This window comes from Columba livia, chromosome 1 (genome assembly GCF_036013475.1).
Source record: "Columba livia isolate bColLiv1 breed racing homer chromosome 1, bColLiv1.pat.W.v2, whole genome shotgun sequence".
Lineage (NCBI taxonomy): Eukaryota > Metazoa > Chordata > Aves > Columbiformes > Columbidae > Columba > Columba livia.
In genome coordinates, this window is record NC_088602.1 from 190,647,923 (window position 1) to 190,670,113 (window position 22,191).

A 22,191-nucleotide genomic window follows, 5' to 3' on the forward strand; every position below is an offset into this window, starting at 1 on the left:
GTGCACCCTTACAGAGTGTCTGTCTTTGGTGTTTTACCATATTTGCCATCTTATAAGTTGCAGCATCTACATATTGTGCCTTGCAGAGGTAGGAAGTAGAGTGCATAGCAGGAGTGGAAACAATATGTGTGGCCTGTGAACAAGCAAACAAAAGCTTGGTCTCTTTTTCCCCTCCATTTGTTTCTCTGTAGATTATAGTCCTATCCACAATACTTCTGTTACAGAAAGCCATCTTATTGTACTGGCCATTCCTAAACACAGTGGCTATTAGTCCAATTATTCCTAAAGTATTACATGGCAAGACTATCACCAAGAAGAAGACAACAAGAGAAAGAAAAATTCTGTTCAAAAGGACAGAACAGTGCCCAATGAAGCCAACAGCAGAAATACTGCTAACCCATCAGTTATTTTTTATTTTGTCAAATAAAACACGATAATTTATTCTACAGTATATTTGTAGAAACACAAAACATGGGTTTAATTCTTTCCTTTTAACCCACCATTTAAGGCACAGGTCTGACACACACCACAGCCAACAGCCTGCAGTGGAAAACAACAAAAATCCTGTGTGATCTCAGCTGTATATACAAAGGCCTTAAAAACTAGAAGTAGGGTTTTTAAACATGCTTGGCTTAAGATACCCAACATCAGTGAAGTGCAAATATTTGTGTGTCATTCCAGTTCACATCATGGATATATTATTGTAACACTCCTATAACAAGATTACAAGACAAGTGTTCTTGGGATGGTCCAGTTTTAAGAGGCCTTTTGTCCTACAAAAGTCTGAGAAAACTACGAAGCTGAAACAAATTAACAGAACAAAGGAAAGCTAACGTAAGAGTTTATCAGTATTCTTCCTCTGAAGCTTGGAGGATTCAGGCACACTGTTACAGACTCAGGCATACTGTTCTACGCAAAGGCATAAAGTCACATACATTTTAAACAGAAAAGTTGCCACTTCTATTTTAGAGCATTAAATTTCAACTTTAACTTCTTTAAAAAAAGTAGCATTAAAAATCTTGTTTGGAGAAACATTCAGCCATTGCAGAACATGTGCCTTCCCCTGAGGACAAAAGGTGCTGGTTTGCTCAGGGCTGAATTTCACTTAAGTATTCTTAAGTTTCAAAAGAGATGAGGACTGAATGCATCTTGAACAGTGGTAAACTAGTCACACCTGTCAATTAAAGGAAACAAGATTAAAAGTTTGCTTATCTTTCCATGAACAAAGTTGATTAAAAGTTTTATCTAGTAGATAATTCCCATTTAACAATATATTACATGTTACTAGAAGAGATGTTTAAAATCAATCAAGCAAATTTCTTTAACTACAGTGAAGTCACCTTAAACACTTCCTCTGTGCTCCCCCCACCCTTCACCTCCAAATCATTGTGGTCATCAAATACATAATGCATCATTTGGGGATACATAAAATACCCAAGTCAACAACAGCTCTTATTCAATATTTAATGTTCAGACTCTTCTTATGGGGTTTGGAGAAAATACAGTTACATTACATGTTGTTATGTTTACAGTACTTAAGAATGCAAAAATCACATCCTAATATCATAGCACACGTTGTATTTATCCATCCTTCAAGTGATACCAGCTTTAAAATATCGTAAACTGATCTGTATCTAGCAAGGTTAAAGACCAGACACTCACTCCTGCAGGTGTTCCAGCTCCAAAGGCAGGTCACAACCTACATAAACTCCATTTGTTAAACTGTATTCTAACAGTGCACAAAAGCAGGGATCCTACAACAGAAGATCAATGTTAAATGTAAATCATGCTGCTCTGTGAAGTGAGTTTTCCAACAAATTAACATGGCATATGGATATAGGAGATTTAACAGGACCTTTTCCAGAAACAGGACTCTGCAAATGATACAAGCATGGTGTAACATGGGAGGAAGATACCTATAGCTGCTCTAAGTTAATTTGTTGTACGGATGTGTCAAGAGACTAAACTCTATATTCAGACAGTTTCTGGAATATTGCTTGCTTTCTTATCCAGAGCCAGATATCACATCTTAGATATTAAGCAAAGCTCACCTTTCTTCTATGGAAGGACCATGCATGGGTTCAAAAGGAGACAGACTCCCTGGTAGGCTGTTATATTAATTGAAACAATAACTTTACCACCCTCCATTTAAGAAGTGAAGCAACTATGTTTTGTGAATAATCTGATTGCACAAGGTTATTCAGAACATGCTTTATGGACTTGCAGGCTGCTGGAGAACTTCAGCATTGAGATCCTGACCATTTCTAGACAGAAAAAGGAGGTAGGATCCCATACACAGAGCAGTTTTACAATTTCCATTGTGCTTGGAAATCTACAGTGTAGGTGCCTGAAAGGCACTCTATAGGAACCTATGGAGTTGAGATATTCCCAAATGCAGACTGTGGACAGCATATCAATTCTTAACATAATCTGATGTTCTCTCACATCAGATTAACCCCCCAAATCATTCATTTACTGTGACAAATACCACATGCAATTCAAAGACAAAATCAAAACTTACTTTCACAAGGATGTGAGGATTTCCCACAACAATCAGCAAAGCCTTTGCTCTAGTAATTGCTACATTAAATCTCTTGGGGTTGCAGAGAAAGCCCAAGCAATATTTGTCACTAAAGAAGCTTCCATGAGATCGCACCTAAAATTAATTTTGGATAGTTTTAGAAACAGAATAATGAGAAAGCAACTTAGCAACTTATAACACTTGCTTATTGCAGCAATCCACAGCTCAGTGTCAGCAATGCGCAAATTGGCTTCATAATCCAAATTTCAGCCAGCTAGCTATTTTCCGCTATTGGCTTTCCCACAGAAGGTCTGTTCTTCAAGAGGCTGCCAATGCAACTTCAACATCAAGAGAATGGTGTACTAGTTCTGTTTTAGCATCAGGACTATCCACTGTGATTTGAAACACAAGACACCAAAACTGCTACCTAAACCCCGGTGATTTTATCTTTTCAGTAGAAAAAATGCCAGAGCTGCTGCTATTCTAACCCCTACAGCTGAATGATAATGCAGAGTGTCTTTCTGCAAGCCTTCTTCAGTAGTCTCAGTGTGTTTTGACTTGGCTTAGAAAAACAGAGCAACTAGTGTGCTGTAACTGATGATCATTAAATTTTACCTCCATTTCATCTATATTTGAACCCATCTTTGATAAAATAAATAGGAACATAGTACATACCTAGAACTACTTTAAGAGTGATAACAACACTGGCTCTAAAAACTATGCTAAGATGGAGAACAAAAAGTAAGCATAGTACCACTGCTCTCAGGAAAAAAACACACAAGAAAAATCCTACAAACTCCTCTTCCAAGCCACAAAAGAATGCCCCCAAATCAGCTGTTCCTCTACCCCTACATTCACCCTGATTTCCATTGCTTTGGTTGTTCGCAAAGCTGTTTTATACTCTTCTCTCCTGGAAATCCTATGTACTCTGGCTAAAAGTAGTTCAGTACTGGTCATATCAGCTACACATTCCTGGTCTATACTTCCTCCTTTGATCAGTTTTCCTTATAAACCATTACTCAGACTTACACAGGCTCTATATATACTGTATGTTCTTGAACAGCCCTGAGAGATCTCAGGTCACAAAAACCTCAGGAACATCATGTTCCAAACACTTAAATCTTTTACTTAGACACTTATCACACCAAAACTGCATTACCATTTGGACAAAGAGCAAGCATATGCAGACTTTCTTCTGTATTCTGAACAGAATTCCACACTGTAGAAATAGAGCTATATAGGGCCTGTAGTGCTCACCAAAAGAAAGTCTAAAACCTCAATTAGTCACGTACACTTAGCTGGCATCACTTGCTGATATTCAAAGTATTAAGTTAGCCTTTCCCTAAAGTTTTCCCAACTGTCTCTTCCACTGATCCAGCAGATTTTTACCCCAACCAGGAGTTCAGTGTGCCTACAACACTGCATATGTGGCAGAAAATACAGGATTGGTATCACATTCCGGTAGCAAGAAGCCATCTGTGAAAAGCCTCAGTAGCCATCAGCTGACTTCTCAGCTGCTGCTTACACTTCTCAACTCCGTACTGATTTCTCCTTAAAAGCACGAAGTCTCCTGTCAAGAGCCCCAGCCAACAACCTTACACACCTGAGAACACAAAAGGACAGAAAGGTAGGACAAAGAATCTGCTGTAGTCTTTCCCGTTATGGTGCCTTCGTGTGAATTGAAGTATCAGGGGTATGTGCATACACTGGAGTAAGATCTAGCATTTAGAGAGTGGGAACTGGTATATACTTGCACAGAACTTCAGTTCAGCCTCAGAGACTTGTGAAGCATGATGTCTCAACTGCTATGGATCAGACTAAGATCTTTCAGAAAAACAGACATCTGCTGAAGCATATTGGTCATCAAGTTTACAAAAGCAGGTAAGATCCAAGGGCAGCCAGCTGTCAAATAACAGCAACTCCCTCCCAGTACTCCGTGACACCATCCTCTCTTTCCCCCTTCCTCAAGAGAAGAGCTCAACACAAATCCACACAAGCCCCAGGTTCAAAAATCTAGCACCTAGATAAGAGCTTCGCCAACATACCTATGATACAACCAGCACAACACAAAATGCACCATCGAGATGATCATGAAAGACTGTCTAATGCTCTCCTACCAATGCAAAATAAATTGTAGTAAAAGGTATTCAGCTTCTAGGCACATCACCACTGGTGTCTGGAAACCTGTCAGCTGTATATCATTAAGTGACAATTCTCAAACTGAAGGTGAAAAAGCATATGAAAATCTACATCAGCTTTTATAAGCCAAATAGGAATTACTTTTTAATACTGTGATTTACACAGTTGTCTCTCCAATATTTATAATGCATCCAGTTTCCATCCTCTCTATGCACAGTCAAGTGAAAGGTACATTATCTGTATGAAACTAAAACAAATTTAGCACTAGAATCTACGAAGGTTTGAGGTTTACCTCAAAAATCAGATCCCATACTGTTTCCACACACTTAAAAATAACCTCTGCTTTCAAATACTCTGACAAATGGACAAAAAATATAGCTTCTAAATTTTTGTTTCTTATTTTTGATATAGGGCTTTTAAAAAGGAAACAGAATTAGACACATACCAAAATCTCTCCACAGGACCACAACAAATATACATACTGTTGATAAGATGATAACCAGGTACTCCTGCCCTTGAAACTCTTCTACTGTGCCAACTTTAATGTCTGCCAAATCAATGCTTCTCAGAAGAAATCTAATTTTTTCCACCTACCAAAAAAAAGGTTTTTGAAGGATTTTATTTTTACATTTGAGAACAAATTACTTCAGAGATATCACACCAAATGCCTACATCAAGCTGGGTCATCATCCACAACTAAGGTTTTAAAATTAAACAGCAGTTTATCCTGAGAGGTATCATATTTATTATATAACTTAGAAGGTGAAGTACTCATTCCCATTCTTTAAGCAGAAATAATCAGATTTTTAATAATGAGATTTTAATGAGAAGGACAACTAAGATCCATAAACCCTCTCCTTCCAACGTGCATCATCCCCAGCCCCATGCTTACCACAGATGTGGTTGGGCAACCAGCTCCCCCAGCCCCTCAAGAAGACTGTGCAGAGACTCCACCTTTGCCTGCCAGCTGCACCATGCAGAGCGAAAGACAAAAGGTGAGATGTGACCTAAATTACCCTCCCTGAAAGGGAAAGAACAAGGAGTCTTGCACACTGGAATGGTGGTACGTTTGGGACCAGTACATTATCATCTGCCAAGAGCTGCCTGGAGACTGTACCTGCAGTGCTCCAAGAAGCTTACCAAGAAATCATTCCTGCTGAAGCTGATTATTACAATGACTACTTTTTAATCAGCCTCCCTGCAATGCAAGGTGACTTTCTTGAAGCAGGGATTACTATTAAATGATGTGAAGTGTTTCAGGGAGTATAAGAGGTTCATTCACACCCATACTACATGTAAATATCTGAAACAAATAGTAACTGTAAGCGTAGGCAGGTGCACGCACCTGAGCAGTAGGATCTCTAAAGGCAGAACTCAAATTTGCAAGTGACATTTCTTCAAAAGGGGTCAGTCTTTTCCACACACCTCACAGTGTTTCCCCCAACCCAGGCATACAAGGCCACGAATACAGCGATGGAAACATGCAGAAGAACAACATACACACTGTCCAGAGCATCCTCTGGAACTGAAAGGAGATTTAGTCTGTTTATAATGAAAGCAGACTTAACAGGCTTAAATAAAAATAGCTTTAAAAATAAACCACAGCATTTGAAGTTGACATTCGACATTCTCTACAGGTTTAAATACCAGCACAAGCTTCAAGTCTGACTACAGGACAGGCAGGAAGTCCCAATTCCTCTAGTATCCTCAAAGCCTTAACAAGGTGACACACAACCTACTTCACGTTTCCCTTTTGTTCCACTCCTCAGTGCAAAGAAAGTGACAGAATCAGATTGCTGTTCCAGCTCTTGGATAATAAACTCTCAACTTGCACTCTTCACTCCCAACTACTGAAAAATCTGCTTCTGCCTTTAAATCTGCAAGCAGATGTCTCCTTAATAATTTAATTTTTAAAACTAAAAAAAAATTAGAGTGTCATTACTTTTGTCTTTCTCTAGGTTTAGGTATCAATGGAAACATCATTAATGATTGATGATACACTGCGTAATATCACAGTGAAGTTTTGAGATATACCTCTCTGGTTTCACAAACCACAGCCACAGTGTAAAAATCACAAGATGAAATACAGCAGCTTTGAAGTTCTTGGACATTAGTTATACCTGTTTATGATATGGCGTAATCACTCCAATATCAGTCACTGACACTGCAGTGTTTTCATTTTTAGCAAGGTGGCAACAGTACTGCATTACTTGAACTGCTTCAGTTGGATTAAACCATGAAGGGCTATGACCTTCACGTGTTTCATTGCCCTGTATTAGGGGAAAGGAAAAGAGAATGAAGAGCAGGTGTAGAAGCAACTATGTATTTATTAACAGATTTTTCTTATACATCCTAAATGCAAAAAAAGACTGATGTAATGCTATGTACGATTTTTTTCTTCACTATATACCCTTCCCAATGAAAAAATATTACCTAGCATTTTGTATATTTTTAATTACTTTTTTTTTAAGCTGAAGAATTTACACAACAACAGCACTTTTAGTGTGCAAAGAAGTTAAATTTCAACTCACAATAACATGTGTTAGTGAGCTAGTATCTTGCTTTGTGCAACGTAGAGTTCAAGCATCTCCAAGCAGTGTATATTATCACATTTTATTAACTTACTGGAAGAATAAAGAAAAATTTTCCAAAGTACTATTTTTTCCCCTGCCTACCTAAGCCTTAAAAATTCTCTAGTTTTAGAAGCTTGTATTCATTCTAATGTAGCAAACTCTCATCAAAGGCAATCAAAAGGCAGCTGGGTGTAGCTCCACCTTGGTCAATCTGCCATGAATTTACATTTGTATCAAGAAGTCTCCACAACACACTTAGCAGGCAGCTGCTCAAGTTCTTAGCAAACGTTTCACTTCAGTAGTTGTTGCTAAAACCAGATAGTCAGGCACTCACATGACTTGCAAAAGAAAGTTTATTATTTTTCATATCCTTTCTAGATTTCAGTCTAAAGAAAACTCATCTACAACATCAAATATCTATTAGGCCTCCTTATTTATACTTTCACTACATGAACATTTTACCTACCCTTATTCCATGAAAAATTAATGGAAAACCCTTCCTGGGCAATTTCCCCCAATGCAACAAAGAAGTTACTACTGAAGTGTCTGCACAGACTTCTAGCTCCTTATGATAAAACAATTTAGATGGCAAGGCAAGCAATGCCGAATGGGACCTGTAGTTCTTCACAAGTTTTGTGATCTGCAAAGACAAAAACCAAAATCCAGAACTGAAACAGACAATTATGTAGACTTCACGGTACACAACTCCCAAGCAAATACTACTTCACCATTCTTTAGCATTTAGCTTTGATAGAGCTGCCGAAAAGCTGTATTCAAGGCAAAAAACTGCAGGTGTGATCTTCTATAAGAAAATAATAAAAGCAGTTTAAAGAACATCTCTCTTCCCTCCAAAGGTGAAAAAAAATGAACTGAATGTACATGAGATTAATTGGTCATTTTCCAGGCACATGCATTGTTTTTGAGAGTCAGACTCTTTTAATGATGTTTCTATGGATGTAATCTGTATTTCTGAGGAAGTCTTGACAGGCAGAACAGGAACATGAGAACAGGTGATACAAACTGGCCTTACAAACAAGAAATGCATGTCTTCAAATGAAAGAATGGCCTTAAGGAAGCAGTCCAGTCAGTAATACACAGGTCAAAAAACCTATATGTCCTGTAAAAAAACCAACAAGTTATTCAAGCCCAATGGTGCCCTTAAAGCCCTCACATGTGCTATTCTCTCATTATGCCAATTCTCTTTAAGCATTGCATAAGGAACACGACAATGTAAGTTTGCCACAACAGATTTTACAAGGAAGCTTGATGGGTTTTTCAGTAGGCTGAACTCAGCCTAAAGCCTAGGGCCAAACATCCCTGCTCTGCCCCTTCAGTCCACTACCAGATTTCCCCTCTCCTCTGCATAGATGGGTCAACTAGTTATCTTTTGCTCTCGGTTTAATTCTTCAAAATATATTACCACGAGAATGGGAAGGCATCTTAAGTTTAACTTTAGCCCTGTATTTCAGATTCAGCCATTAATTTAAAGCAGCTGAAACATCTGCCACCAAACACACAGACTTGAGGTGTTTCACCATACAGGAACCCTGGGAAACCGTCCTTCAGCAGAAGAGGTGATAGTTTTTTTTTTCCCATTCCTGAAACATGAAGTTTGCAAATTTAATCTTTATGTTTAAAGAGAAGGCTGGTTTTTAATGTTAAAAGTAGAAGTTGGACTTGTTAATTTGTGGAAAATTGAGTTATGAAGTTATGAAGCAAGCATGGACAAAGGAAAAGAAAGGTAATTTTAAGCCATTATTTAGAAGGCTGCTTTGTGCACCATATTTAACTTATGCTTCCTTAAGAACAGAGAACCTCTTCAAAGAAGTGTGTTAAAAAATGTTGGAGGGCTCAGCATCCTTGCTATTTGGAGTATATACTCAGAATAATCAAGCTTTCCTAAAGAACTAATGCTCAAACTGGACTTATCACTAAGCATCAGGGAGCAAAATGGTGCTAAGGAAACAGCAGGAACCAGAGTTTCTCCTTTTTTGATTTAGATGAAAAAATAGTTGCAATTTTAGTTTTACTCACCAATAAAGGATTATATGCTCCACAGGCACCAAAAGCATCCTCATCTCTCAGATATAACTCTCTTAATGTCAGTCTTTCCAGCAAGGAGACATTTAATCCAAAACTCTGCGCAATTTTAGATTTTATTACTGGCCCTAACTGCTTTGGATCTCCGACAAGAACTATCTGTATACACAATGAAAAAAATCCATATTGTATTAAAACAGTTATTTAAAAAATGTCGTTTCAATAATGTCATACACACACCTCAGAATTCAAAGGTCAGTTTATATCAAATATTCCCATTTTCTCCAAACATCTATTCTGCTTGTAAAGAAGGGTTAAGCCCAGGACAGAGTATATTTGTTGTCTTAAACTAAGAAAGCATATTTTTATTTTAACATCTTCCACATACTGAATCCTGTCCTACCCACGTAAACTTGATTTAGATGTAAAACCAGTGTTTAAGTGTGGGAAATGGATATTGTGCGTGAGTAAGGTTTACTACAAGTACTCAGAATTCCATGCTTGTTAGCAGGAAATGGCTGCTTGCATTCTACATCATTTACAAAAGTAAGAACAGTAAAAACTTTTCTCCTTTCAGTAAATGATGCTAAGAGAATTACCTGTCCATTAGCTTCTGAAATCAACCCAATAGGAATCAGGCTCTCTGGTTCACTTGCTTGTCCTGCCTCATCCAGAATCACATGAGTGAAGTGTCCAAGCCTTGAATTAAATGACATGAACCCAAAACAGGGCTATTGTCAGATTAGTTCATTCTGCCACCCTGTGGTTGACCTGAGCAGTTCCATTAACTTCCTTGTCAAGTGTGCCAAGCAACTCCACACAGAGCCAAGATGGCTATTTCCAACACAGAATATAGACAAAACAATCCAGTAGCTTTGTCATCTTAGATTTTGCTTATATACTCCAATATACACAGCCACTGGTTATCTTAATGAAAACATTGTTTATACCAAGGTTAAGACACTTTGAAAAGCTTTCTCTGTTCTTTATTTTCTTCAGGTATTTAATTAGAACCACACACTTGGTGTAGCAAAGAAAATCCCCAGGACTTGTTTCTACCAAACAACTCAATGTCTTTTTACAAAGTTAAAATCAAAATCAGATGAATCTTTAACAGCACTTGACATGGTGGTTACTTACAGTGAGTAAAGGTGACTTGATAAAATCCAAATACAATATAGTTTTTAGTTTGACTGTCATTTTGAGCCCAAATGATTGTCAGTGACATAACTTCCAAGGCTCCTGCTAGTAGTGGAGGAGAAGTTATGCCCAAAGTTTAACTTTACTCAAGAAAACTCTGAAATTTACTATGGAAAAAGCCTCTGCTGAAAGATTACTAAAACCAAGTAGTTTGCTAGGAAGACGACTTCAAAATAGAGGCACATGCAATGGACTGTATTAAAACAGCTCAAGTTATAGTACAGAGGGTATCTAAAAACCTCTGGCTTTTGTAGCATCCAGCTCAGTGATATTCCTCTCTATAGTACTTTACCGCATTTCTGCTTGATAAAACATTCCTGCACTGCTGCATGTGGTAATTATTATCCTGAACCACAATGCTTTCGAAATATCTTCACCATCTTTGCAGTAAGGTTTCACCATGTCATCAATTTGCTGCAGGAACAAAAAGGTATTTTGTCAAACAAAATGCTCCTTTAGAACAAAACGTTTTAATTTGAATAAAAAAGCCTAATGAAAACTATTTTAGAAGCTGAGCAAAACACTTTGATTTAGACCCATTCACACACCAAAATGAATTCATCATTAATTTTCCCAAACAAAGCAGTACATATGCAAGACATCTGTGCTTTCTTTATTTTAAGTATCAAAACTGAACACATGGATATTTCATGTACATGCATATGTAAGTATAAAAATATACGTGTGTGTACTGTATAAAGGTGACACACCTACTTGCTTACTTTTCTGTGTAAGTAGTCTTTTTTTGGAGACAAAGGCTTGACTTCAGTAACAGATTTTAGGATTGCTTTGTAATCCAAAACATCTTACCACATTAAGAACCACACTGATAGGTACAGGCTGCTTGTGGAGTTAAGCATTGCAGGAAGAAGGTTAAGATTCTACAGTCATACAATTCAACTAAGGACCATGACCAACGTTTTCCAGTTAATCTTCTGGAAAAGCTAATGTGTTTGTACTTTGGATCTTAAACAAGCCTAACCACCACTGACAGTTACATTAAAGCAGTATTTTAATATCAAAGTATTAAAGTGGAAATATTAACTGACAGATGTCTATAATATTTACCTCTTCTGACCTGCAGCTAGCATTAACTCTGACCATAGCTCCTGGTTTTAACAGATTGCTTTGATGCAGTCGCAGGCAAATCAGATCTGTTGCGGCATTTGATGGCGCACAAACTAAAATTCGACTATCTGGTAGAGTATAATGTATCTACATTAAAGAAGATGGACATTAAAAAAAAGTTATTTAGAGAAGAAGCAATAGCACAAATGTGCCCATTTTATTGCACTAAATACAGAATCCAAGTGAGTTTTGCATACATTATATTCATCCACCCTTTTGCAGTTCAAGAACATCAAGTCTTGACAGTCATGACTAAGTGTTCCCAAACAGAGTGTACCAACAGCAGAACTAATTAATGGTTACCATATTAATGTATACCTGGGCTTTGTGAATGTATTATGCACTACTGGAATCAGAAGTTAGATATTGTTCACTAAAGCTTTAAAGACAAAGACAAGGAGACTTGAAAATAAGCCATTCAAGAGTTCTCTTAAATTCATATCAAGATTTTTCCTCTTTCACGAAGCTACAGAAAATGATGTTAAAAAGACTGTTTTGAGATCTCCTTGTGGAAAAAAAAATGGTACCTGCAGAATTACTGTAAGTGTTCCAACAGTGAAAAGATTAGAGATGACTGATTTGTCATCCACCATTACCTGTAAAATAGCTTCAATTACTGTTACTGTTTTTCCAGTTCCTGGTGGTCCAAAGAGAACATAAGGTGTTGGACGACATTCACCACTCAGTATCCTCCTCACTGCCAGTTTCTGCTGCTCATTCAGCATAGGATTGAAAAATTCACCAGCATTCTGTTTAAGTGTCACAGATTCACCAACTATAACGAAGATAAGCATGTATTAAAACTCCATATAAATATTTTTAACATATGTAGATTAAAGCAATTTCAATTCACAATATGCTTCAAAAAGCTTTCATTTTCCTTATGTGGTAACAACTAATGAATTTCTCAAAAATTCTGATTTCACAGAATAGCACGTAGAAAATAAGCCATATTTCAGAAGTGTATCAGATCTTTGATCAAATTGAAGGCCAGAAAAGGACTATGATTACATAACCCAACAATTTTTAAAACCTCTTGTTCAGTGATTTTAGCATCAAGTTAACTTTTGTCCTAGAATAGCAAAATGTCAGTAACTTTCAGTAAATGGTACTTCAGGGATAATACCAGTACTACATGAATAGTAGTAAATCACAATTACTGACTTTTTTTCTCAGTCCTGTCTGAACTAGTGTAGCTTTAGCTTTCCACAGCAGAATCTTATCAACCCTTAGACAGAAGTGCATTCTAGGTATTCCATTCTATATTTCTTTAGGCATCCTATTGCTACAAAGTGATAAAATCAGCTTCTTTGGCAATTAAGGACACATATTTAAAGCTGCACCTTCTAGAACAATATAGGAATGATCTGGGCTTTCTGAAAACTTTTCTAAAGTTTCAGCATCTTTGGCAAAGTACCTATCCCAAGGATGAGACATAGCATCCCAGTAACAAGTCAAACTTTGAACATGAGCAAAAATTTTCCAGTAAACAACTGGGAAATGACAATATAGTGAGCACAAAATATAACACTAATTGTTTGCTGTCCCCTCCCTGGAAGTGTTCAAGACAAGGTCGGATGGGGCTTTGGGCAACCTGATCTAGTGGAAGGTGTCCCTGCCCAAGGCAAGCAGGTTGGAACTAGATGATATCTAAGGTCCCTTCCAACACAAACCGTTCTATGATTCCATAATATGAATGAGAGATGTTTAAGTAATCCACAGAAAGACCCCAAATAAACTTCCTGCTAGTACTGTTCTACAATTTGTCTTTAAAAGACAGAGCACGAGGACACCTAAAAGGTACCTTAGCCCTGGTGTACTGAAGGGATCACAATGCTGAACTGTCTCAAATGTAAAGTATTAAAGTATACCAAGTTGGCTTGTTTGCGCAGGTGCTGTCATCGCATTGCTTTTATTCATTTCCCTTGATGCCACACATTTTGACTGTTTGTTCTGCATTTTTTTGACCTGAAAACAGCAAGGTAAATGCATTTATAACCTTAATATGACAGATAGCTATCTTCACTAACACTTTTGAAGTTGCTAGGCTTTAATTTTCCTATTAAATAGCATTATCCCATTTAATATCTACTGTGAAGACAAAGAGTAGTAGAAGGTGCTAGGAATTTCCACCTTAAATTTAAGATTTCTACAAGTTTGGCTTAACATTAAACATCTATTTCACAAACACTTTGCAGGTTTAGGTGATGATTTTGAAGCCATAGCTGAGTAACTTGCTTCCTTCCACAAAAGCTGATGTTCATGTTCCATACTAGTAAGCAAGACAAGATATTTTTCAGATTGCAGCATGAGAGAAAACTGCTCATAGGGAATGTGGTGGTTCTGGACCAGATTCCTTTGCTCGGTTAAGATCAGAATTGCTAAGTGATGAGCATTAGTGATGAGCATGTACAGGACAGAGGTATCATGCAGAGATGTCTGCAGCTTCCCCAATGCCATGATTTCATGGTAAGACGGCAAGGCTCATCTAGTCCTTCTGAATACTCCCCTTTGCTGCCCACCCAAGTGGGCTCTACTGACATCTTGAACAGATCAGAGTGGGATCATACATCTATGCAGTAAGCATGGGGGTCCAGGCCATGATCTCCACCATCCTTTTAGTTAAAAAAGGAAAGGCCCAAGTAGAAGTAGGCACCTTGCAGAACAGTAACTAGCTGTGCAGCTGCTCTCCTCAGCATGGCTCTGGGTCTATGGGCAGGAGGTAACCTTCTGAACCCCTTTCTAAGACAGATACCTACATTTTCTATATATAATTTAACTAGCAGTTAAGAAACATGGGTAAAATATACTCAGAACAGGACGATTATTCCCTGCCACAGTAATGGGACTTAAGTATTTACTCAACAGTAGCTACAAAACTAGTCTAAGGCAAATCTAACAATTCCAGTTATAATCATACAGTTTTTTTATAAGCACTTTCAATTTCAGATGATAATGTTAACTTAATAATATCTGTTACCATAAAATGCCCTGTCTCTAGGCAGTAAAGAAAAGCTTCTGTCATCAGAAAGCAGCACAATACAACTTGGATTCTTTGATACTCCATTATGCAAATCCTTTCTATCAATAGCTGCAGAGTAGGTATCTGTTACCAATCTGAATGGCATCCAGCATTTTAAGGAACATACACAGAAATACCTTGCTTTCCTGCTGGGAACATTGTTCAAGGCCATCTTCAACAACACAATACTCAGTAGTATTCTGGGTCTTGATAGCTTGTGGTGATTTTAAGACAAGTCTTTCTGGAAATAACACTTCCAATTCAGAGGAGAAAGAAAGAGAAATTTGAAAGCTACACAAACACTTCGCATGTTTCAGTGACTACATTACTGCTGATACATCAGCTTTCTTAGTTGCCTAAACTGGTTTATTAGAACTAATGTAAGAGTGGTCAAGATCTGTATGAAGTTCATATGGATCATTCTACTAAACCATAAAAAAAAACCCCAGTACATCTTACTAAATGCTGAGGTAACAAAACATTGCCATTTCAGTTGCTATTATTTTAACAGTATGATATCTACAGCTTTTATTAGCTCAAACAGTTCACAGAAGTTTGTTTACACTCCTCTCCCCTGTGATCACCAACAGATGAAATGATTCTAATGATACCTACACTAGATTCAGAGTAGTTTTTTTTAATACAGAGAACTCCAAGAACAAACTACAAAGCACTCCCCTCTCAGTATGCCCTGATGTGAAAGAAACATAAACCACAAGACTGCCCACAAACAAACTCCTCTAGATAGTTTCAGTCAACTGAAGTGTACCTTTGTCACCCAGGTAGACAGCTTGCTCAATTGCCAAGTGGCATCGCCTGCTAGTAGTCCTGTTACCAGAATACAAATTTGTAGATTAAAGCTTACATATCCTTAAGCTGCAACAGCATACACCTGCAAGGTACTCAGTATTTATTATGCACCAAAGCATATAAAATTAGGAGTTTTTATATAAAACCACATTTTCTTTTCAAGAAGCATCTATTGAGGAATATGCTTCAGAACTGCCCATCAACAGCTTTGCTATCTCTTCAGTGAGATAAAGATGGCCCTGTGTTCCAGACTTAAATAGTCTCTCAGGGAAGTTCCCTGCAAAGCTGATTTCACAGAGATTAAACAACTACATACAGATAATAACATCCCATGAAGAAAAGTAAAAAAAGTGGTGGTTAACAATTTTTTTTTTTTTTTTACACATAGTCTTGTAGCCATATTGGTATTTTTTTCTTAAAGAAAAAACAAAACAACCCCAAAACAAACACCCCACCTCACCCCCTACCATTTCATTGTCTGGCATTGGTGTAATTAATTATAGAGTCTTAAGATAAGAATTCTTTGTACACAGCGATTACAATAGCAGTCTTTTACCAATGAGTGTAGTGGCAAAGGTGTGTTGAGGGAAAGAGGTGAAAGAGTTTGCAAGATCTTAATTACGTCTTTCTCCTATCTGTATCCACCAAAACAACCAGCTGACAATCATGTATATTTTAAAAGTCACTTTTAGAGGAATCATTAAATGCAGCCTTTTGGAAACTTAAATACCTGCAGTGAACAAATTCCACATCCATGGGTTCCAAATTGTAAGCCTGTTCAAAGTCTGCATTAAGTTTAAGAGTAACATCTTCATTACATATCTGTTGCAAAGATAAAAGTCAGTTTACTGATGGAAGTTTAGTAATTTATACACAAAGAAGCATCTGTGAAAGCACTGAACACCCCATCAACTCCAAACAGAACATTTAGGTTTACCCACTATCAACATATTGCATATCTAGATTGAAATGCTTTCAGAGCAGATAAAGATCATAGTCTAGAAAGAACAGGGAAGGCAGTGTCTTAAACAAAATAAAAATACAAAATCATCACTCAGCATGTAGATAAAACAAATTTAGCTTCCCAAAAGTCAGGGTAAATCGGCCTTTAACTCCATAAATTGCCAGTTTCCCCTTTGAAACCTGTGAACCCCATATTTTCAACAGAATGTACACCTTACTTACCTCAGTAATATAGGCAACATACTCTATTATATGATCAGAGTAGACCTGACTTTTCAGTATCACCTTATCACCTAATTGTAAACAGAGTTAAAAGGCAACAGTGTTACAAGGAATAGTAAAATTCTCCCCACAGCAATTAACCATACAAAAGAGGAAAAAAGTAAACTAAGAATTTGCAGGATGCTAGATGTTAATGAACTTCCAAGATGTTCCTGCTCATTGCAGGGGAGTTGGACTCGATGACCTTGAAAGGGCCCTCCCAATCAAAACTATTCTACGATTCAAAGTTGCTGTATTCATGAGTACCTGTTCTGAAATGCCACAAGCACTTACATATTGCAAAGGTACCTAATACTGATGCCATCAGATAGCAGCTCCTGAAAACATGCATTATATTTGAATTTCTGAATTAAATTTTAACTATTTTCCCAGCTTTCTATACACCTGCTGTCTCTGAAGTTATTACTACATTGCACAGTTTATTTCTACTGAAATCCTCACCAATTTTCATACATGAAAAATCCTGATGTATTGGAACATGCATAAGGACACATACAACACTGCTGCAGACAGCAGCCACCATAAGACACTGACAGACTAACAGTGCAACTCACCTGTCTAGTAGCCTAAACTAATAGCATTGTGTTCAAATATATGAAAGACTTCTTTAAACAAATGAATAAGCACTAGAGTTTGTATTGCACTGAAAATATTGATCAACATGTTATTTGGCTTTATCTCACATTAATCACTACCTGTAACCAGGTGAGGTCTGCCCTCTTCCACTCCTGGCACTTCCAACACTAACAAGTTCCCATTCCTTTTCAAAATAACTCCACTCATACTGAAGTCTTTTATTTCCATTTCTGCATAGATCTCTTCAAGCCACAAGAGAGTAGAAAAGTTGGCTTTATAATTATCTAGATTAAGTTGCTGAAAAACAAAATAGTATACACTATTATTGTAACTTCTACATTAAGATATGGAACCCACTCTTGTTAACATTATACAAAACATCTCAAGACAGACTGAACAACAACTGGGATGCCAATTAAGGCACCTAAATATACACGTCTATACATTAGCTAATATTTGAAACTCCCCCAGTAGTCAAAGAAGAATTAGCACAGTCCTTAGAGCTCAGATTCAAGAGCAAGTAAGCTGAAAGGTTAACCAAGTCTCTCCCTACTACATTGGCAGTTTCAACATGTGAATTCCAGGGCAGTCTACAAACTGAATGCTATGCTCAGCAGTTCCAGAGAGCATAAAATCTAAGTACACTGGGCAGAGATGGTGAGCAGATAGAGTCATGTCAGTCTTGGCCCTGGCTGGTGATTACACAATTTACAGCAAGCTGAACTTTCTCCCTCAGAGCTTAGTGCATCTCACTGAATGGGTATTCTCCACCAGTACAAAGCTCTATCTAAACAAGTGATAGCACAGAATGCTTTCAATTGATATCTTCTTACTAAAATACAAGGCAAGTGAGAATTGCTTTCTGGAGCAGACTTAAAACAGCCACCAATACAAGACAGAACTTAAGGTGTGGTTAAAAAAGGTTACCATTAATGGCAGAGTTTCCATACAGAAGTATTTCAAGTACTACAGAGTTCTGTTTTCTTTTTGAGAGAGGATCACTAACCTGCTGTCTCTTAATGCTGTGACCTCAGGCTTTGTGTGAGGTGTTTAGAAAGCAGGCAACATCATTTTTCAAAAATCTAAAAGGCTAAGTATCAGACTCAGTGTATAAGTCCTTAAAAAGTTAGGAGGGAAGAAAATCAAACAAGCAAACAAGCAAAGTTTCAGCAAAGCTCTACCAGAAATCAGAACAAAGTTTTGGAGAAGAAATCATTCTAATATTCTTCTTAGACTTTCTTTTAATGTATTTCAAAACAGATATACTTGTGGGAATAATGTGAACAAGCCATAGTGAACTAAAATTAGAGAGTTTTTTTTAACAAAGTTTAGAACAAGCAGAAAAGAATCCTCTGTTATTGAAATAACTTCAGAATTTCTGCTTTCATTTGCTATGAAACAGCTGCTGGACTACTGCTCTGACACTCCCAAACCACTTTCCAGTGATGCCTAGAAAGTAAGAGTGAAGAAGAAACTTTGTGCAGCTCCTGTAATAACTTCTCCTCATCCCCCAACTTCAACTCCCTTTTCAGTTTTTCACATTTACACTTTTGTGCTCTTATAAGCTTAGATTCTGGGACGTACTGAAATCTATGGAAGTTATGGGATACAGACTAAAGCGGTAAGGTCTACTCAGCAGCAGTATTACATCACCTCTTACACTAAGGGCTACACACTTTTGCTAAATTAAGGCCAGCTTGAACACACATCTACATAAAATACATTTTCTTATATAAACCTACAGTGGCATACCTCTGCTAGGAGAGGCTGAAAGGTCAGTATGTCTACCTTCTGCTCCGCACATTTTCTTAACTCATCTGGTATGGTATAAGATGGGAGAAAGCTTGGCAACCGCCTTCTGTAATTTCTAAAACACAAATGTATGACACATCATTCAGCTTTCTCCAATTATACATGTGAAAACCAGCTAAAGAATATGCCACATCCTCACACTATAAAACCAAAACACACACACACACACCACATGACAGACACCTTGAACCAACAAGTTTCATACAGTGAGAAGAAAAATCGTTCCAGTTACAGATTATTTGAAAGCATTGTGCATCTGCTTTTTCAGCGTAGGGATATTTTTATAACTAACCAAACACTGTAGGTATAATGGAAGCTTATTTGCAAAAGGAAAAGCTCTGAACTAAAAAAACGTTTATCAGATACATATAGATGGTAAAGTTGCTTGAGGAGTTACAATGCTCTCAACTTATTTTTCCATCTTTTTTCTTAATAACACAATTGTTACTTGTAGATTACTATGCAACAGTGTTTATCACCACCTTCTACAGTAGAAAGAGCTCTTGTTTGACACATCTACAAAGAAATTAAGCAGTTCATTTCTAAAACAACCCCTTCTATCAGTAGTGTTCACATTTTCCTTGTTTACAACATACATATATAAAAATGTAGAGACTTACAGTTCGCCAGCATTACAGAACATATATACCAATAGAGCAGTATTAGGTAAGTGTTATTTTTTGCTCTAATTCACAGTACCTTCTGGATTTAGGGGCATCCACTGTTGTCTTCCTTGGCTGAGGTTCTGTGATGATTTTAGGTTTTCTTGGAGAAAATGGTTCCAAAGGTGCTATTAGTAACTCTTCTTCAGTTGTTACAATGGCTTCAATATAGCGTCCAATAGTAAAATTGGAAAAACCAAGCAACAGGAGTTCTTTACTGTATCCAGGATTTCTTCAAATAAGCAGAAGTTATGTTCTTAAAACCATGTTCACACTTTATTTTTACCAGCCATATTTTTAAAAACAAAGTTGTAGATTCTCATTTCAGTAACATATGAGAACTGCTGGTTTAGGGTAATTCCTCATACTTACTCCCCACCCTTAGTTCAATCCAGGTATCATAAATAATTAAAACAGTGTAAAAGTCTTAAAAGTCCTGGTTTCACCAGAAGCTTGGATAAAAAAGCAAGATCCCTTCCCTCAACCTACTAGGTGCAGAATTAATACTTTTGTCACAAGGAACGCCTTAGAATTACAGTTACTGAAAAAGGTATGCCAAACATTTCCAGAGAAACCTGAAACACATCCCTTCACTGTCTGCAGCAACAGCTTTGCTCTACCTTGCTTGAGGCTACCAGAATTGTAGCCTAACTGTAAACACACTAAGCAGATAAAGTTGAAAGATCCTTTATTACTAGTAAGTACACTCTATGTGTAAGCAGAACTTGGGGAGTGACAGGGTGGCGGGGAGGGAGAAGTGACTGTTTCTTCAGACTGCTTTCTAAATAACTTAAAGGATGTAACACACACCACATGCTCTGAAATCCCTTGATGAACTCACCCCAGCACTATCCAGAGCCCAACTCTCCTTGGCATTGACTGCACTGTCCAACATGGTTACCACATGCCTAAAGCAAAAGCACCCCAGGAGGACTGCAGCTTACTTTGTCTTTGGCAGGAATACCATTTTCTTCATGCCAACTAACACTACCTGCTGAGGTGGAACCTACACCCTGGTTTTCTCTGACTCATGAACTCAGTACAGACACTGAACCATCCAGATTTATGGTCTAAATTTTAAGTGTCTGGCAAGTACTTGTTGCCCTCATGCTGCAGCCTTCCATGGAACATTATGTGGATTATTATTCTGTGTTGTTAGAAGATCCTCAGACTTTGTGGAAAAAGATGTGTGGAAAGAACAATTTCTATTTCACAACAGCAGGTAACACCCGCAGCTTATCTTTCAAACTGAATCCAAAACATCCTTCTAAGAAAATTTCTATCCCTTGCCTCACTATTTACAATGGTAAAATGGTAAAAGCTAATGCAGTGTTACTTTGATGAATGAAACCATTTAACCTTGTTTTCCCTACCCAACTTTTAAATTATGATCATAACAATCAACAGTTGTGGTACACAGCTTATAAAGCTATAGCTGGAACTAACTTAAAAGTACATGAAAGTAAGCTTTCCAGCATGAGATTCTTACTTGAATTCTGAAATCTCAAAGTCACTTTTTATTCTTAACTAAATCCATGAAGTATTTTTGTTTTTCAAGGGTTTTCTAATATCTGCAAACTACTTCCTCTATAAACTACACTTTCAAGGAAGTAGGGGTTTTGTGTGTGCATGCAGTTTTGTGCTTTCTTGTTTTGTTTGTTTTTTGTTTTGTTCTTTTTTTTTTAATTTCAGCATAGATAATTTACATTTAGCATTACAGGGCAGGGAAGTTTGAGATCAAGGCGTATAGCAACATGAATATGACATAAGGGTACCCATACTGGAAGAACCATATCAGACATAACTCCCAGGAAATCTACATTAGCTCTAGTGACCACAGAATAGTGTGTTTCCTCAAGAAAATATTAACTACCTGTACACATTATCTTCACCTTGCTGTGTGTGGTTTTTTTTAGAGAAGTTATTTACTCCCACTGTATTTCTTCATTTAGCACTAAATTTTTCTTTTGACAAAAATCATAACCAAGCATTTAAATACTAACTGTTTTCAAGGTCTAATACAGATTTCCACACCATTTGCTAAAATGTACTTGCTTAATTTATCGAACACCAAAAAGAGAACTGTGCCTAAAACAAGGGCCCTATTAAGTCAATTGTTACTTGCTTCCATTGTATCAGTCAGAATCAATGGAAAGAAATACTTACACAGCTGTGCATGTGATCACCACGAACATTCTTCCACCTGCTGGTATGACAATTTCTCCAGTAATATTGACATGCTTCATCAATTGTTCCACCTCTTCTCTTTGCTCATTTTTGCCATTTTCTAGATTTGCATCTTTCAAAGAAAAGTTCTCTTTTGTCCTTGATAAATTTGTATCCTGAGAATTAATTTCTTCTGTAGTAAACAGATTATAATAAATTCTGTTACCACAATTGCTATGGTTAGTATAGGCAAGTCTTCTCAAACAAACTGTACAGTCTCCTGAGGAGTTAACACTC

General features: G+C 37.3%; 1 protein-coding gene across 1 annotated transcript in view; it reads right to left on the reverse strand.

Moving 5' to 3' along the window:
* Positions 1 to 389: 389 nt before the first annotated feature.
* MOV10L1 (Mov10 like RNA helicase 1) overlaps positions 390 to 22,191 on the reverse strand; it is a 32,125-nt gene continuing 10,323 nt past the window's right edge. The window contains exons 8-27 of the mRNA XM_021298394.2: positions 21,895 to 22,087; positions 19,766 to 19,960; positions 19,007 to 19,121; positions 17,374 to 17,551; positions 16,619 to 16,689; positions 16,164 to 16,255; positions 15,393 to 15,451; positions 14,761 to 14,876; positions 13,473 to 13,569; positions 12,198 to 12,376; positions 11,542 to 11,688; positions 10,766 to 10,887; positions 9,873 to 9,972; positions 9,268 to 9,432; positions 7,700 to 7,873; positions 6,781 to 6,930; positions 5,143 to 5,250; positions 2,522 to 2,656; positions 1,663 to 1,754; positions 390 to 1,174 (exon numbers count right to left, since the gene is read on the reverse strand). Coding sequence (XP_021154069.2) covers positions 1,165 to 1,174; positions 1,663 to 1,754; positions 2,522 to 2,656; positions 5,143 to 5,250; positions 6,781 to 6,930; positions 7,700 to 7,873; positions 9,268 to 9,432; positions 9,873 to 9,972; positions 10,766 to 10,887; positions 11,542 to 11,688; positions 12,198 to 12,376; positions 13,473 to 13,569; positions 14,761 to 14,876; positions 15,393 to 15,451; positions 16,164 to 16,255; positions 16,619 to 16,689; positions 17,374 to 17,551; positions 19,007 to 19,121; positions 19,766 to 19,960; positions 21,895 to 22,087 — 2,498 coding nt within the window. The 3' untranslated portion in view covers positions 390 to 1,164. The remainder of the gene's footprint in view (positions 1,175 to 1,662; positions 1,755 to 2,521; positions 2,657 to 5,142; positions 5,251 to 6,780; positions 6,931 to 7,699; positions 7,874 to 9,267; positions 9,433 to 9,872; positions 9,973 to 10,765; positions 10,888 to 11,541; positions 11,689 to 12,197; positions 12,377 to 13,472; positions 13,570 to 14,760; positions 14,877 to 15,392; positions 15,452 to 16,163; positions 16,256 to 16,618; positions 16,690 to 17,373; positions 17,552 to 19,006; positions 19,122 to 19,765; positions 19,961 to 21,894; positions 22,088 to 22,191) is intronic.